Here is a 17,282-nt window from a genome sequence, read left to right on the forward strand (position 1 = left end):
CTACTCTCACTTCTTTGAGCCTTTTGAAATGTGAAAAGCAAGTAAATCGCAAGCTGCCAGGACCCAGGTTTTACTCTGTACCTGCTGAAGCAGAGTACAGTGTAATACAGCCCTGCAACCACAACTTCCGCGATCTAACATGATTGTAGCAATAATAAACACAATAGATATTATCAAGGAGATAGTAGCAATCAGGTACAGACTAAGGATGACAGAAAGGTTGAAAAAACAGAGCCTTCCAGACATGCAAGGAACAATAGGTGTGGATATTTGTGTCAGTAGGCAAGAGAAGAAAACGGGCAATAAACAGCCTTTGATGAGTCTTTCCAATGGGACACCAATAGCACCAATAGCATGCTGCTCAGGAATACATGAACACCTCAAGATAGACAGGGGAGTACTAAATCCATTTCTGAATACCCAATATATAATCCTTTGACAAGTTCGGTACAATTGAAACTAAAATTACGAGATGCCTAATAATCTGGCAAAATCAAATAACTGTTTTTAGACGTTTCAGGAAAGCTACACATCAAGAAAACCCACTGTGACAACTGTACCAGGTTTCATTTTGTAGGACTGTATACATAAAGAAAATTAAGCATCAAGAAATCAGAACAGTTGTGGTTTTGGGAAAAAGTGACACAGCAGTGAAACCACAATGAAATAACACTAACAGAAATCAAACTTTTAAAAATTTGAGGAAACATTGGACTCGATGATTTCTTGAGGTCCCGTGCAATTCTGTGACTCTGTGAAGTGTAAATTCAAGTTCTGCTCAAGGCTTATGTTGAAAAATAGAATTCCAATAGAATTTCCTGTTATCAGTTCAGACTTCATCTTTTCTCTCACGTGACTGCAATTATTTAGTGGCTTCTCTAGAAAATGATGAGAAAAGAGAACGCACGCCAGAGATTAAGCAAAACACAGCAACTATTCAGATAAAATGATTTGTCTAACAAGGTTTCCATGCTAGGAATCATAACCACAGCAAAACACAAATCGACAGTAAAAGCTGCACATTATGTCTCCTTTGTTCAGAGACGATAAAGATGCTATTAGCCTCTTATTAATGAAACATCATACTGTTTTGCATGTCATTTTGTTAAATGTATATTAATTCAAAATCTTAAAGCAAAAAGGTCACATTAGTGAACCACTTTCATATGAGCAAGATTTTTCTTCCTTCAAGAGCTAACAAGAAAAAATAAGATGAATATCCACAGAAGCTCCTTAACTCTGCACAAAAGGTAAAGGTGGCATAAAATAAGATGTCACAGAACAAGGCAGTTATGTTCATAATTGAAACAGAGAAAGGAATAAATGAGTGGTATAACAACTACAGAAGAGAATAAGTACTGCCTTCTATATTCATTACACAATATCTGGTTGTACAACACAGCTCATGAAATCTGATTCAGCAGAAGCGTGAGTAGCTCTTCCTTTAATTTAAAATAAATCAAGTATTGACTTTGGCAAACACAAAGCCAAGAACAATACTAAGAAAATAATAAGATCTTAGAAAACAAGAGGATGCTTTGTTAACACTCTCTATCCACAGCTATTCATGGCACTCCTTTCTGTGGAAGGATAGATCACTTAATAAAACCAGAATCACAGTAAATTGAAGTATGACAGGTATGCTTTTTTCTTTTTCCTTCTCAATGTAGTAAATAGCAACTTCAATTGCCCATGATATATGACTGTAAATTGAGTGTTTCTATCAATGTTACAGAATTAAAAATACAGAATAATTATTTTTCAATATCTGACCATGACAACATGACTAGTATCCATAAGAAACACAGTATTTACTGCATATATGAACACTGTACACACACCCACAGAGCAATTATATACTAGATACTGTGCATATAGTCTAAGCATATATCATATATGTGTAGCACACTTGCACATCATATAGCATATACCATTTTGGGAGCCATCTTGGACCAATTAAAGGTCAACCAGGGGATCAGGACCAGTCAGCACAGGTTTACAAATGGTAGATCCTGCTCAACAAACCTGATTTCATTCTATTACAAGGTGACCCACTTAGTGGATGAAGGTAAGGTTGTCGATGTGATCTACCTGGACTTCAGTAAAGCTTCTGACACTGTTTCCCACGACATTCTTGTGGAGAAGCTGGCTGCCCATGGTTTGGATGGGCGTACACTCTGCTGGGTGAAATACTAGCTGGACTGCCAGACCCGAAGAGCTGTGATCAGTGGAGCTAAAGCCAGTTGGCTACCTGTCATAAATGATGTCTCCCAGGGCTCAGTGCTGAGGCCGCTTCTATTTAACATCTTTGTTAATGATCTTGATGAGGGGATTGAGTGCACCCTTACTAAGTTTGCAGACGACGCCAAGTTGGGAGGGAGTGCTGATATGCCTGAGGAGAGAAAGGCACTACAGAGTGATCTGGATAGACTGGATCAATGGGCCAAGGTTAACTGTATGAGTTTCAATAGTCATGCAATAGCAGGGCCAAGTGTCGCGTCCTGAATGTTGGTCACAACAACCCCAGGCAACCCAACAGGCTTTGGGAGGAGTGACTACCTGATGGAAAGGGACCTTGGTGTACTGATGGACAGTCAGCTGAATACGAGCCAGCAATGTGCCCAGGTGGTGAAGAAGGCCAATGGCATCCCGGCTTGTATCAGGAATGGTGTGGTGAGCAGGACTAGGGAAGTCATCCTGCCCCTGTACTCAGCACTGTGAGGCCTCACCTCGAGTACTGTGTTCAGTTTTGGGCATCTCAGTACAAAAAAGATATCAAGGTGCTGGAGCAGGTCCAAAGAAGGGCAACAAGGCTTGTGAGGGACTTGGAGAATGTCCCTATGAGGAAAGACTGAAGGAACTGGGGCTGTTTAGTCTGCGGAAGAGTAGACTGCGAGAAGACCTTATTGTTCTCTTCCAATATCTGAAAGGTGCTTACAGCGAGAGTGGGGTTGGTCTCTTCTCGCTGGTGACAGGACGAGGGGAAATGGCCTCAAGTTGTGCCAGGGTAAGTTCAGGTTGAATGTCAGGAAACACTTCTTTACAGAAAGGGTTGTTAAGCACTGGAATAGGCTTCCCAGGGAGGTGGTTGAGTCACCATCCCTGGATGCGTTTAAAAACCATTTGGATGTGGTGCTCAGGGACGTGATTTAGCAGAGGGTTGTTAGAGTTAGGGTAGTATGGTTAGGTTGTGGTTGGACTTGATGATCTTTAAGGTCTTTTCCAACCTGAGCAATTCTATGATTCTATACACGTATACAATATATATTCTTAGACTGCATATTCAAGTATCTAGTATATAATTACCAGTGATTAGATGCACTATTAACCCTACACAGCTAATCACAATGTAACTAAAGCATAGGCCATCATTTTATTTATTTATTTTTACTAGAGATGCTGAAGAAAAGCAGTTCAGACAATGTACTCCATACATATTTGCACATGTGACACTGGCTCTTTATATTCATGTTTGTGACAAAATCCATTATTTTTAAAATTCTTCATTAAGTCCAATTTTCTATAAAAGTCTCCTTTTGCCAAAAGTGAGTATTCATTTTCCAAACAGTTGAAGACTATTTTTTAAAGCTACAAATATTAAGACTTTTGTATTACTTTTATGTCTCCTTGACCTACCCACTAGATGTCTTTTTTTGACCTGGTATACTACAAATAAGACGTACAGATGCTTCTTGCAAAATCATCCATCCAAAGCCTCATGCAAAAAAAAAAAAAAAGGAAAAAAAAAACAAAAAAACCCTCAGGGATAAGATATTAAAAAATGGGGCCAATATGCAACTGAAGGATATGGAGCTTACACAGAATTACAGCAAGGCACAATAGATCTGAGCCCAACCAATTTCAGCAAAGGTCTGGCAGTGTTACTGCTAACATCACCAGGGACAGAAGAAAATCATGTTTTACTAAGATTCTTGCACTTACTGTGGATGCACATGTACCACCTAAAGCAGTAATATTCAAAATAATGCAGATGACTCTGAGTCAGTAATACAGTTCAGTCATTCTCAGCAGGATTAATTAACCCAGGCAAAGCATCATGCTAGCATGGCTGTGTAATCTCTATTAATCAAATCAGTTCAGTTACCCCTACAGAAAAGTGCCTTGTGCTTCACAGACAGATACTATACTGTTTAGAGAACACTAGGTCTTAGACAAGACAGTAAATTATAATGCATCTAAATCTGTAAGAAAAAGTGCCATGAAAGCAACTTTTCCTCCAGATTGATGCGTTGATTCCTATGAAAAACTGTGCACAGTAATATTATTATCAACAAATCTGTCTGCTCTGTGTACCACAGTGAAAGAGCTCAGTGGTGTGGCAGTAATCGAGTCCTTCCTCACTTTCATTATAGCATGGTTCAACACAAGATCTGGCTCTGAAGCCACACACTCTAAATGTTTGTTCGCAATAGGGAGAAAAAAGTTCATCTCTGAATATATACAAAAAGAAGGAGGCAGTGAAATACAGATCTGTTGGCAGGCATGCAGATAGCTTACAACTGCAAGTTCAATAATATTTGTGTACGGATGTATACACATAATGTAACTTCGAAAACTGTAGCAGTCAGAACAAATTATTTTTGTACAACAGTACTTAACCCAAAGGACAAACATCCGGTCAGTCAATCTGCAGCCACTTCAAAATGAGTCTCCTGCACTAGTGTGAGATTATTTACTGCTTTAATATTCAATTAATAAAGGACATAGTGGAAACAATATGCAAAGTTAATTACAGCTTGCATAGATACAGATGAGATAATTGGTATAAAACAAACAAGTATGAGCACTTCCTACTAAAATGAGTTATTTAAGTTTTCAGTAAATCAGGGCTGTGGTTCCCTGAACGCCGACTAGTTGTACTTAGTACTTTGATAAACACTATATCATATTAAACATCATTCTCAAAAATTAAAACTTATACGTTAATGTCTTTTTAAGAACAGTTGAGTGTCTGAGAAATAGACAGCCTGCCTTCTGTCCTAGCAAGGGAAAAAAAATTAAATACATTACATACATTCACACAGTCAGTACCACCTTCCCTCTCACACTCACTGCGCTCTCCTAGGGAATTCTGACATAACAGGTCAATTCTTGCAGCATTCCAGTGACAGGATGAGCTGTGTGAAGTACACTGGAATGCCAGTTACACAGCGAGTAACCAGGACAGAAGTAATTGCGCCAGAGGGGTGAGCTGCAGGTCTTTGAGATTCATCTAATATTTCATCTGAGGGACTGACGAGAAGAGGCTGAACCGAAGTGACGGCATCCATTTTCCAATTGCACCCAGCCTCAGATTCCAGGAGGTACCTGAACAGTGCCCAACAAACCAACTTGTGGAGGGCAAATTAACAACAAACATTTTCTATTACAATACATTTTCTATTAACAAAGCTGATAGAGGAGGGATGTGCATCCCCGAGACAGTAGCACGTCAGCTTCTTCCAGCTTCAAGGCAAAGCACCTCTGTCTAAAGGCTTCCAGATACATGCCTGTCTAAACTGCTTTTAAAAATTCCAAATATCAATTTCACAGCTGCCCTGAAATTATCATTACGGGCAGAAATGTCTTCTAGCACTTTAGATAAAAACATTATTTCCTTCATTTTAGGCCCATTACGTACTGCTTTGTTCACAGGGGATATAGGAAGCTTTTTACTCCCTTCACATCCAAAGAATGTTACCGTGCCTCTTCTCTAAACCAAAGAGCCACACGCTTTCAGTTCTTCCACCCACTGCCTGTCTGCAAGACCTTCAGCCTTCATTACTGTACTACTTTGTGTTTTCTCCAATTAACCTGCATCTTCCTTGAATGAGGCACCACAAAAGGGACTTGATTCTCCAGCAGAAGCATGAACAAAAGATCTGCTTCAAGTGCCTTGTACACAACACCCTTCTTTCTAAAAATCAGTATGAATTTTATTGCCAGTAATGTCACACTGTTTCAAAACAAATGAACAAGTGGCTTGCACTCAATTTGCGAAGAACTCTCAAGCTTTCATCTAAGCACAGGTCTCTACAGAACTACCACCTACACAGTCATTTCTTGTATTTCTGCTGCTAATTACAAGTATTTATTGCTAGGACTTTGCACTTGTCTGCAGGAGAAATGAAAACAGTTCAGCTAAGACATATCTCCAATTTGCTAACAATATTCTTCACTTTAATTCTGTTTCCCACCATACTTTCCATTCTTCTTTGCTTGATTAGTACTTGTAAATTGAATAAGGATATACCATATTACATCACTCAAACCATTAATGAAAACACTAGCCAGTTGCAGAACACATTTCAACAGAACCCCACTTGATAGATGGTCACTTGTGCAACAGCGAGCAACAGATAATGACTTTTGAGGAACAGTTTCCTCAGAACATTTACTTCCACTGTACAACATTTTCATCTGTATTGTACTGCTGATCTTGCTTCCATGGCGTATTTAAATCAAACTATGTGACAGTCATTGATTTCTCTAATTCAAAGACCTGTTATACTGCCAAGGAAGAAAGTGCTGTTGGTTAAACAGGATTTATGTAGCCTACTATTTAAGTATGCCTGGTCCATTCCAGGCAGGAGGTACTATTTAATGGCAGCTTTATACTCCAGACTTCCGCAAATAGTTTGTTATCATATGTTAATGGACTTACCAGTGCTGAGTACAGGGGGATGACCACCTTCCTGATCCTGCTTGCTATACCATTTCAGACACAAACCAGGATGCCACTGACCTTCTTGGCCACCTGGGCACACCACTGGCTCATGTTTAGCTGAGAGTTGACTAACACCCCCAGATCCATTTCCTCCACACAGTCATTCAGCCACTCTGCCCCAAGCCTGTAGCATTGCTTGGGGTTGTTGTGGACATAAGTGCAGAACCCGGCACTTGGCCTTGTTGAACCTCATCCCATTGTCCTCAGCCCAGAGATCCAGCCTGTCCAGATCCCTCTGTAGGACCTCCCTACCATCAGGCAGATTGACACTACCTCCCAACTTGGTGTGATCCACAGAGTCACTGAAGATACACTCAATCCTCCTGCCCATGTCATCAATAAATATATTAAGACATATCAGCAATATCCAGGGTTTTTCTAGTTTAAGTAGTACCATGACACATCTTATTTACCTTCGGTGTTTTTTTCTAACCTTCACAGCTGAATTGTTGTCATGTTTCTGTGGATCTCACTGTTTCTGGGATGCACCTTCAGAAGACAGGTACTATTACCCACAGTATGCAAAAAAAAAAATAAAAAAGCTCTCCAGACATAGCCAAATGACTCATTTCAACCAATTTAAATCTTCTCTATCCAGCCTACACTTCCTTAAAAAAAAAAAAAAAAAAAAAAATTAGGCTCTATTTCTTTGCATTTTCATCAAGTCTTCTGCTGTTATTAAGACTAAGTGCCAAGCTTTGTTAGAGTCTTAAACAGATCATGATACGGATCTAATGCTTTCTCAATTTTAGCTAGACTTTTGTATCTGGTAATATTTTGCCTTCTCTGTACCCTTACTTATCTTCAAATTGAGGACAGTGTCCCACTTTCTCTCATCTTCGAAGATATATGGAAGTATTGTCCTGGAGCCCCTTCTATATTGCAGACACTCCAGAAAATATATCAGAAGATCCTTTCCCCTTTATTTTACAGCTGCACAGCTTAGTCACAGACTAAATCTGAGTTTAGAAAAGAGCAAAATAATGGTTGCTGTGAGAGTCTGTCTCTACATGCTTACAAGGTCATTCAAGCAAATAAATTCACTTGCTGTAAACTAAGTTATAATACAATTATACATACAGACTAGGAGTTTATTATAATTAGAAGAAGCTTAGGCATTTGTATGAATAATGACGACATCGATCACAATTATTTAGCAAACAGAACATATAAATCCTTTATTGTCCAGCTCTGTAAATCACAGATGGAATTAACAACCTGTCCACAGTGAAGGCAGCCATTCACTGCCAACTACAGATTTTTTAGTCTCCAATTGATCAGCGTCTGACAGCATGTAAGGAGGTGGATGAGCTGCAGAAGAAAGTTTACATACAGGTATTTCAGAAACAAACAATTTAATCTCTAAAAATTACATACCGAACTCGGTTTTTCTTCTTACTGTGTCAAAGTGGGAAGTTAATTGCAAGCAAAGAAAAATCTAACACAGAGGAATTTCAGGTGTGCTTTAGCTTTAAGTAGAGATCTCAGTGAAAATATTACCAGAAGCTTCCAGAGTGAAGTTCCTCATATCACCTATTGTTCTGCAGGCTACCAGCAACTTCAAGTACCCAGCAAGAGAAAAGCTTTCTCAGTAAAAGCTAGTTTCCTGCAGTTCTTCTTATTAACCCCTACTACTATCTAATTCTACAACTTTATGTTTTCATCCATCTTTTCCCATTACTGCAAAGTAAACTTCAAGACAAGCTAAGTATAAACTCTAAGTGAACTAACTAACTAACAGAGATTTGTGGAGGAAATACATGTCATATGCACATATCTAAATGGATGTATGTACGTGTTCATCTCCCCCCATATACATACAGAGTGTATCTGTATGTAAAGATAAATGTCCAGTTCTGCCAAGAAACCACTGAGAATAATATATAAGCAAATGGTTTATCAGACTACAGAAAATGCAAAACTTCCATTGTAAAATCATGGTGCTGCTGAGTTCACCAAGCAGAAATTGCATTTGCACCACAAGTACAAAAGAAACGTAAAAACCAATGGGAAGAACATTTCCCTAAATAGCGACCGAATGGGATATTCAGAAACATTTGGCTGAAAACACAGATTAGTGTTTATATTGGCCCTGATCCCCAGCTCAAAAGCAAGCCTCCATGACACGGAGCTCCCTAACTAAGACCAGGTTTTAACAGCGCCATCTCTACCACCTGCTTACTATCATCAGATGTTGCAGCATTCCCTATGACTGCTCAAAGCTTTTGTATCTCATGCCCCAACAACTGGAGCCCAGTGCCTGTTCCCTGCACTTCCCACTCTCCCCGTGCCACACAGCATTAACTCACATTACCCTACAACACACCACATTCCCACTGCAGCACTCTGAATGGCGCTTACTCTGGCACTGCACACTTTCCTCCCTGTGAGCAGAGCTACCCCACTCCTACGAACCTCCACCAAAAAGGACAGGCAGCTGCATTGGCTTATCTGAATGGGAGTGTTTCACACATCCAGGCTCTGGGAGGCAGGAAAAACCCAAAGCAGTCAAGATAGGTGGCAGAGAATAACAAACAAGCAGAGAACTAAAAGGTGAGGAATGGATGCAGATAAGGAGATTGAAATACCAGGAAGAGAGGAAAACCTAGCCATAAACCATCCAGAATTAAATTAACGGCCACAAGCCTTGGCTCCTGCCATGCATTGTAGGATAAAACTCTAAAGCACTTCCTAAGGAGGCACATTTCCCATTATCTTTAATAACAATTACTCAGACTTACCCAAGCTTCAGAAAAAGACCAAGTATTTGAAAACAAGAAACTCAAAGAACTGTGGCACATCAACAAAAGAATTGGAAGTTTTCCTTTCTTCTAAAGAAATTCTAAAACTACAAAAGATCCAAAAAGCAGCATAAACATTTCAGATCTCAATGTTAAATCATACTCAGTATTCAAATAGGATCTAGCATTCAGATTAACACCAGAGGACTTGTAATTCAGGCAGCTAAAAGCCAGCAGTTCTTTATGTATCCTCATGATGGGTACCAAAAATGCAAGACACATTAAGAAAAAGAAAACAATAGCTTAAAATACTACATTCAGTGCTCTAGTGCTTCAGCCAAACCGATACACTAAATAAATATTTAAACTTCCCATTTGCAACATAGCATCTGCTAATTATAATACTAAATCATTGTCTAATAATTTTCTGATTACACAGAAGAAAAAGAGCAGTGGTGACAAATATGCACAATAAACCTTAGAATGACTCTGAGTGTTCAATAGTTCAGCCCTCCCAAGACCTATTTTTGGAAGTTGAAATGTGAATACTATTAAACCAAAGAAGAAACAACTGGCAAGCTACCATATACAATGGTGATCTCAAAGACTACTGGGAATTTCTTTCCTGCATCCTGCAGCACAATGTGGAAGGCACCCAAGGTAGCCGAAGAACAAAAAGCAGCCTAGCAACGTAATGTGAATATCATGAGAAGTATTTTACCACACTTTTTACAATCTAGTAAAATAGAGAGTAAATGAGTCACTTCTGGAGCAGAATGCTTCCAATATCTGAGTTAGCCTAGGTTTCTGTGTATCACGTCACATATGGTTTTAATAAAGGTCAAAAGGACAATCACTTTCTTTCAAGACACAAACTGTAATTCAAACTATGCCTTATTATAGTGCAGATAAACATAATACCCATCACCTCTGAAGGTATTTCATATGAGCATAAACTAGTGAGAAATTAACTGATCTATAAAAACCGTTGCCCAAAAAAGTAAACTTTTGTAGCAGAAAGTTCATGTTATTAAATAATTATATCTGGAGAAGTCATGAAAAAAACGAAGATTCTGAACAAAAGTACTGAAATCAGAACTAAGTGAGTTCTGTTCGTACTATTTCCCAACTCAAACCAAGACGCAGACAGTGAGAACCACACTAACAAGTTATAGGAGTTTCTTCATTTTCTTGCAAAGTCAAACACCAGCGTGAGTCATATGAGCACAAGCTAAAAATGCCTCTAAAAGCAAGAAGGACTCACCAAGTTCATTGAGACTCTGGGCAGCTTTTGTTATCTCCCTGCTTCCTCCTTGCAGTTGTCCTTGAAGTCTCTTACTGAGATGCAAGATGCGTATTATCCTCCGCAGCAAGTCACAGGCAGCCTATGGAGAAATCACAGCATTAGGGGATATTATCAGCACACTCTGATCTCGTAATTTTAGGCTTCTAATATGGAAACATTTTAACCAAAGGAAACACAAATTTGAATAAAAACAAGGAACTTCAGAATACAAAAAGCCTGTTTTTAAGGACCTTTTTTCACTACCTAATGCAATACAGGCAGATAACATCAAAAGCTGGAAATTACATTTACCAGGCTAAGATTATGCTGCCATTACTAGCAGCTCCTTCCCCCTCAAAAAAAAAAAAAAAGAAAAAAAGAAAAAAGAGACAAACTCAGAACTCTGTGAGAGTGACATGTTCTATTTCCAAGCAGAAGTGAGTTTCATTTTGCACTACGCAGCTCCCCTCAGTAGTTCTCCCATCTCTAAGCTTTAGTAAAATTAAGAAGTTGGCTTTGTCAATTAAGTATCGATCCAAAGTAAGTAAAACAGCAGAGAACAATAAAAACTTAAAGGTTTAAAGTGTTATTTTACAGATATTGACTCTTATGGTAGGAATAGATAGAAAAATCCATTTTCATCAAAAATTTCATAAGGCCATTTACCCACATTTATCAATCTGTCACTTCGTATTATTTGACAGGTTTGCAAAAGCGCACCCCATTCCTGGCTAAAAATTAAGATGGATCATACACCGATTTTCAGGAAATACATCTGCACTGTATTTTCATTAGCACCAATTCAGAGCAAAGGTATTGCTGACATCTGAATCAAACATATGACTTTCACCATTTTTCACTCAACTAAGACCTTCAAACAGTTTTTCCTGCTCCACACAGTAAATGAATGGAGGCAGACAAGCAGTGAGTTACACCACGTGTATGATGAATGTTTTAAGCCTTACAATGAAAGAGGGTTCTGATGACGGTGGGCATGAAGTGATGACAAGCTGCTATATAGGACAGATCCCCAAGCTGCTTCTAAACTACACAACTCAGGTAATACTGAGTTGAATTACTGTGTCATTTAAGCATAGCAAACACAAGCTTCAGGACTGCCTGACATGCCCCAGTGGCAACTAAATGTGCTGGCATCGAAGCCTAGATAGTTTCAGTACACGTCTTTCCCAGGGAAACACTGCTTCAGAACTCCACCATAAGAGAAGTCCTAAAGACACATGCAGGTCTTCATTGAAAGAGACCAGCAATGAGAGAAGCTGTAGAATGAGCAGAGAAAATGGAACTCATCTGGATGGGTCGGTGAAGTTAGGAGATGCATGCTACAGGGGGAGCAACATTACTTTAAAACATGTCTCCAGCATCTGTATTCAGACTAAAAGGTGGTAAAATATGAAATTTGGATGAGTAAGACACAGTTGTTATGAGATATTTTCCCTGCTGTTGAAGAGAAGGCCTCTTGAAAGGTCTTGTCTTATAGACAGAAAAATGAAATCAAAAATTACTTAAAATACACACAAATATATTTAGAATCTGACAGGCTTTAAGTCCTTTCAAACTCAAGTTTTGAAAACAATTATTAAGTACACATATGAAAATATACATAAGTCCCTTCTACCGATGTTTAGTGGATTGCACAACTCACCAAGCTCTACTGTATGCCAGCACAAACCAGTGGAAATACACAAATTTCATTTTTAATTTGTATTCAATATCTAGGCACAACAAAGAATATTACAAAGCCCCAGTGAGACAAATCACTGACAGCACACTGACTCTCACTGCTGCTGGCACAGTGCCGTGTATCACTAAGTGCAAGTTCCCTAAGCCGTCCAGGATGACTGAGCCACATGATTTCTATTATCTTTAGTGAGAACCAAGTGGGGCTTATCCTGCTCTGGAGAGATTAACGTATCAGTTTTAATTAATGCATTCCTTTAATCAGAAAAAGTTTTGATCCACATATCACTTCCATATCTCTGAACAAAACTTCTGCAAGATAAATCAAAAATAGCTCTTTATACAGTTCACTGTGCCTCATCAGATGTGTTTAAAAACTGTTTGGCTGAGGTACTCAGGGACATGATTTAGTGGAGAGTTGTTAGGGTATTATGGTTAGGTTGTGGTTGGACTCAATGATCTTTAAAGTCTTTTCCAACCTCAGTGATTCTATGATTACTACTTTGCCTTCAGATTTAATTTTCTCATCCAGCTGTGTACCTCTGGCTAACTTTTTCCCAAGGACTTCAGTTATCTTCTGAGCATCTCGTACTTAACATGCAAAAGACAAAAAAAAAAAAAAAAACCCTCTTTTTTTATTTCATTGTTGTTTGTTGTCTCCCATTCCAAGAAACAATATTGTAAAAGGACTGTCAAGCTGAATAAGGGATAGGAAATGTTGCATTTAGATCCAAGAGCAAAAAAGAAAAAAAAAAAAAAAGATGTCTTCCAAAGACACTAAGGATGCACCCTTAACTTCACGGCCATCACTAATGAGCACACTGTGCGTATTTCACAGGGATACTGGCATTTTTGTGAATTGTTCAACTTAATAAAACTCTCAAATACTGTAAAAGTATGCATATATGAGGACTGTACAATGGTAATTTAACAGAATCTACTAGCAGAGCTGTTCATGAATGCTCAATCATCAACCCCTGACCTCCTGCACCACAGAAGTCTGAATTAATTCAGGAAACAGTCATTCCTGGAGGTCAATACAGCATGCTTTTCTAAAGGAAATACTTTTATCTAAACACAAATTCCATGGTTAAAGCAAAACTTTATTTGGAAAAAGCAGAGAGCAGCCTGGGTTAGTCCCAGGGCTTTTCATTAAGTTCAAAATCGAACACAATTTTTCTGGAGATTACACGTTAGCTATCTGCTGAAATTTAAATCAACAATAACAAAGACATTATTGCTGCAATTCAAACAAAAAGCCCCTTTTAATCTTACGTTAATTTTAGGAAATTATTGAGACTATTAGATCACTTGAAACTGCTAGTGCATGGCTCATACATGCAACTGCACATATCTACTAGACCATAATGCAAGTGAATGTGTATGTAATACAAGCCCAAAGAAAAGTGGGACAGTACACCATCTTAAGACTACATGGACAATGATGTACTGTGGTACCAGCATGAATTCTGCTACTAGTAGACACTTCAAAGAGAGAACAGTTTTCTATTGTATAAATATTATTTCAATTTTGTGGATTTTTTAAATAAAAAGCTTTAAAGAAAATCAGATATCATAGGGATTTCTAAACATGAAGATATCCAAAATTAAGAGGACATAGGGAAGTAGTTGGTTAGACAGAAATGCACAGAAAATAACCCTCTGAAGGACAAATTCTCTGTCTACATATTTCAGCTGTTAACTTATTCCATTTAGCTTGTGATATGGCATGGAAAGACTATGAATATGCTCAGAAGAGGATAGGATGATTTAAAGCAGGAAGTAAGCTCTGTGAGTTTGCTGCTCCCCTGGGATGCCATGGAGCCATAAGAACAAAGCAAGACATAATATACACAAGTATACAACAGAGATTTAGAATTCAGAACTAGATTTGTAGTTTGACAATGAATTTACAGAGAAAATGTTTATGAAAAAGCAAGACTATATTAAAAACAATTAAGGATGGTGAAAATCCAGCTTTATGCAAGCCAAATACTCCTTCAGTTTGGGAGCAATCCCATAGCAATCAAAGAAGAAGCACTAAAGCAATACAATCATGAATACAAGAGGCCCTTAAACACCACACAAATCAGCAAAGGAAACTAGCAACCCTACTTACTTTGACAGCACTGTCTTTTATCAGTCATTTATTTATTTATTTATTTTAACTTATTCTACTGACTGTATATCAGCTGATAAAATTAGCAGGTTTGACTATCCGTGCTATACATCTTGCATTTGGTACAGAAGTAAGCAATGTCATTTCATAAGCCCTGCCACAGCCAGGAAGCAAACTGTTTGCTGTGCTGATACCCTTCCTTCCTGAGCAAACAAGGCTGCCAGTTAAACAGACACAACAGCATCATAATGCACTCCTGTGTATCTGCCAACACAGGAACGGACAGCAGCCCTCTCGCTGAGAACTGCCACTGACAGCAGTGCTGCAGTGATCCTTCCTCTTTCTGTGCACAGCTAAGTAGGCAGCTAGGGACACGAGGATGGGCAGCCCAGCAGACTCCCTTTACCCTGCATCTCTCTCTTTTTTTTTTTTTTTTTTGGACTGGCATTTGGATTAAGAAGACTCACAGCCCAGAAGAGTCAGATATTACAACTGCCCTGGCATAGGTTGAGAAACAACCCCAGCCCCTGGGTACATGCTGCTTTTACATTACAGAAAAATCCATGCAAGACCATATCCCTACTACACCAAAGAGGAAGCAAAGCGAACCCAAGAGACACCTCCCAACCTCAGGGACTTCTGCAGTTTGACTTCACATAAGGCCAGAGAATAAACAGTCATCACCTTTCACTCCAAATTCCCATAGTTTCTCCCACTGCTGCAAATTGTACACCAGAGAAGAAAAAATAAAATCTGAACCTAGCCTGGTATGTGAAAGTCATAGAAATTTCACCCAGTGGCAAAAACAGTGACAGCTGGAGCTGAGAATCATAGGAGCAGCAGCTGAACAACCTGGCTGAACAGATTGGTAAGAGCTTCCTCCTGAACTTCACTACTTCTGAAAATCAGATAGAAAATATTAGACCTCCAGCCGAGAGTCCAGCACACTTACTTGCTCCACCATTCCTGGACTAGAAACTGTACAGCTGATTGCAGCTTCATCTGCTTGTGCTCTACAAGCTAATAGCAACCTACTTGAGCAAATATCCACAGTTCAAATTTCAGCTACCAGCAGATAAGTTCTTAGTTTTGCAACTTTTTTTTTTTTTTTTTTTTTTTTTTTTTTTTTTAAGAGAAACAGTTCAAACAGTAATTCTTTAGACCTTTCCTGATTTGGAGTTGTGTTACTGAACAGAATGCAGCTACATCCATGGGATGAATGGGGTAGTTTTCAACCGCAATAAAGTTAAAAATAGAAGTGTTCAACGCTTATCTCACCATTGTTGGGAAAAAGCTCCCCCCCACTGCTCTTCTTTAAAAGAAACTACATTCTCTGTAGACTCCATTTAAAAGACAGGAACAGCTGTACACCTGGGCTTATACACCAGAACTCCAACTGGCTCCCTAAGTTGCACCATGGCTATATTTTAAGAATTACTCCCCAAACTCTTTACTAAACTGCAGTTAAACACACGTGTAGAGGAAAAGAGTGCCTCCTAGAGAACTACATCATAATATTAAATATACCCAGACAGAAATGAAAATGTAATTAACCTGTACTCTGACAGCCTTTCACTCTTTCCCTCATCTGGAAGAAAACTAAAGCAGCTAGTGCAAAGGTCAGCTTTCACTTTGCAATATGAAGCTCCTCTCAGCAGCTCATGAGGAGACACACGAATAGTGATTTTTACTGAGAAATGCTGACAGCAAACTCCAGTCTACTGGAGTATGAAAATCCCACTCATGTCTGATGAGTCACCTTTTCTTAATGCTCTAGAGGACTGGGAAATGAAACACTTTAAAAAAGACTTTTAAAACATATTTCTAATACAACTTACCTGAAGCTTTGCTAGCTGAGCCGTGCGAGACACTATTTTGTTGTAGGGATCAACAATTTTGGCTCTAATTCTGAAAATAAAGTTTATTTATGGAGGTATTAATAAATAGCACGATAGAACAAGTAAGAATTCAGACTTTCTAATCACATCAAGAATGACATACCTATCAACAGTACTTTGTAGAGCACCAATTCTGGTCTGCATCATTTGGAGAACACCTGCAAAATAAAGCAGATGTTTTATAAGTAACACTCATGAAAGAATAATTCTTTCTACCACTGACATCTACAGCAGACTACTTCTGTATTAAAAGAAAACAATCTCCCTTTATAATAAAACATTCAAAGATATTGAAATGATTGAGAGACAGAGTATTTAGAAATAAACTGAGAAGGCAATAAGCAATTACTGACCACTACTACTACTACAAAAAAAATACTGTTACAGAACAAAATCCTGCCGAAGATGCATTGTTCTGGAATTCATCATATGTTAAGCTTCAATTAATATTTAGAGTATGCTGTTTTCTAAAAGAATGATGATCAGGACTGATGTTCAAAGGCATATAACCGATACAAACACCAGAACATGATATAAAAAAGTGCCACAACAAAGGAACTAAGCAAATCAGAGAAACCAGCAGGCAAGGAGAACTGAGAAGCAATGCCATTTCAAGGTTTTCTTTCTGTGCATAAGCACCTTTAGCAAAAAAGTAAGGTATGTCATTGTGAGATCATCTAATTTAGATTACAAACAGAGCAAGCTACCCTAATCTTGTTTGTTCCAGATTAGTTTGGAAAAGCAGCACAAAGGAAAACCCACAAGCAGAGTTGTTCTTTCCTTGCTAAATTGCAAACAGAGCAGTCAAGGGTAA

The 17,282-nt window shown here is 38.6% G+C and overlaps 1 protein-coding gene across 1 annotated transcript in view; it reads right to left on the bottom strand.

Moving 5' to 3' along the window:
* Positions 1-17,282, bottom strand: part of COG5 (component of oligomeric golgi complex 5) — a 187,336-nt gene that overhangs the window by 165,847 nt on the left and 4,207 nt on the right. The window contains exons 4-6 of the mRNA XM_031598656.2: positions 16,572-16,626; positions 16,409-16,478; positions 10,733-10,853 (exon numbers count right to left, since the gene is read on the bottom strand). Coding sequence (XP_031454516.2) covers positions 10,733-10,853; positions 16,409-16,478; positions 16,572-16,626 — 246 coding nt within the window. The remainder of the gene's footprint in view (positions 1-10,732; positions 10,854-16,408; positions 16,479-16,571; positions 16,627-17,282) is intronic.

Source organism: Phasianus colchicus, chromosome 1 (genome assembly GCF_987193195.1).
Source record: "Phasianus colchicus chromosome 1, bPhaCol1.hap1.1, whole genome shotgun sequence".
Taxonomy (NCBI): Eukaryota; Metazoa; Chordata; class Aves; order Galliformes; family Phasianidae; genus Phasianus; species Phasianus colchicus.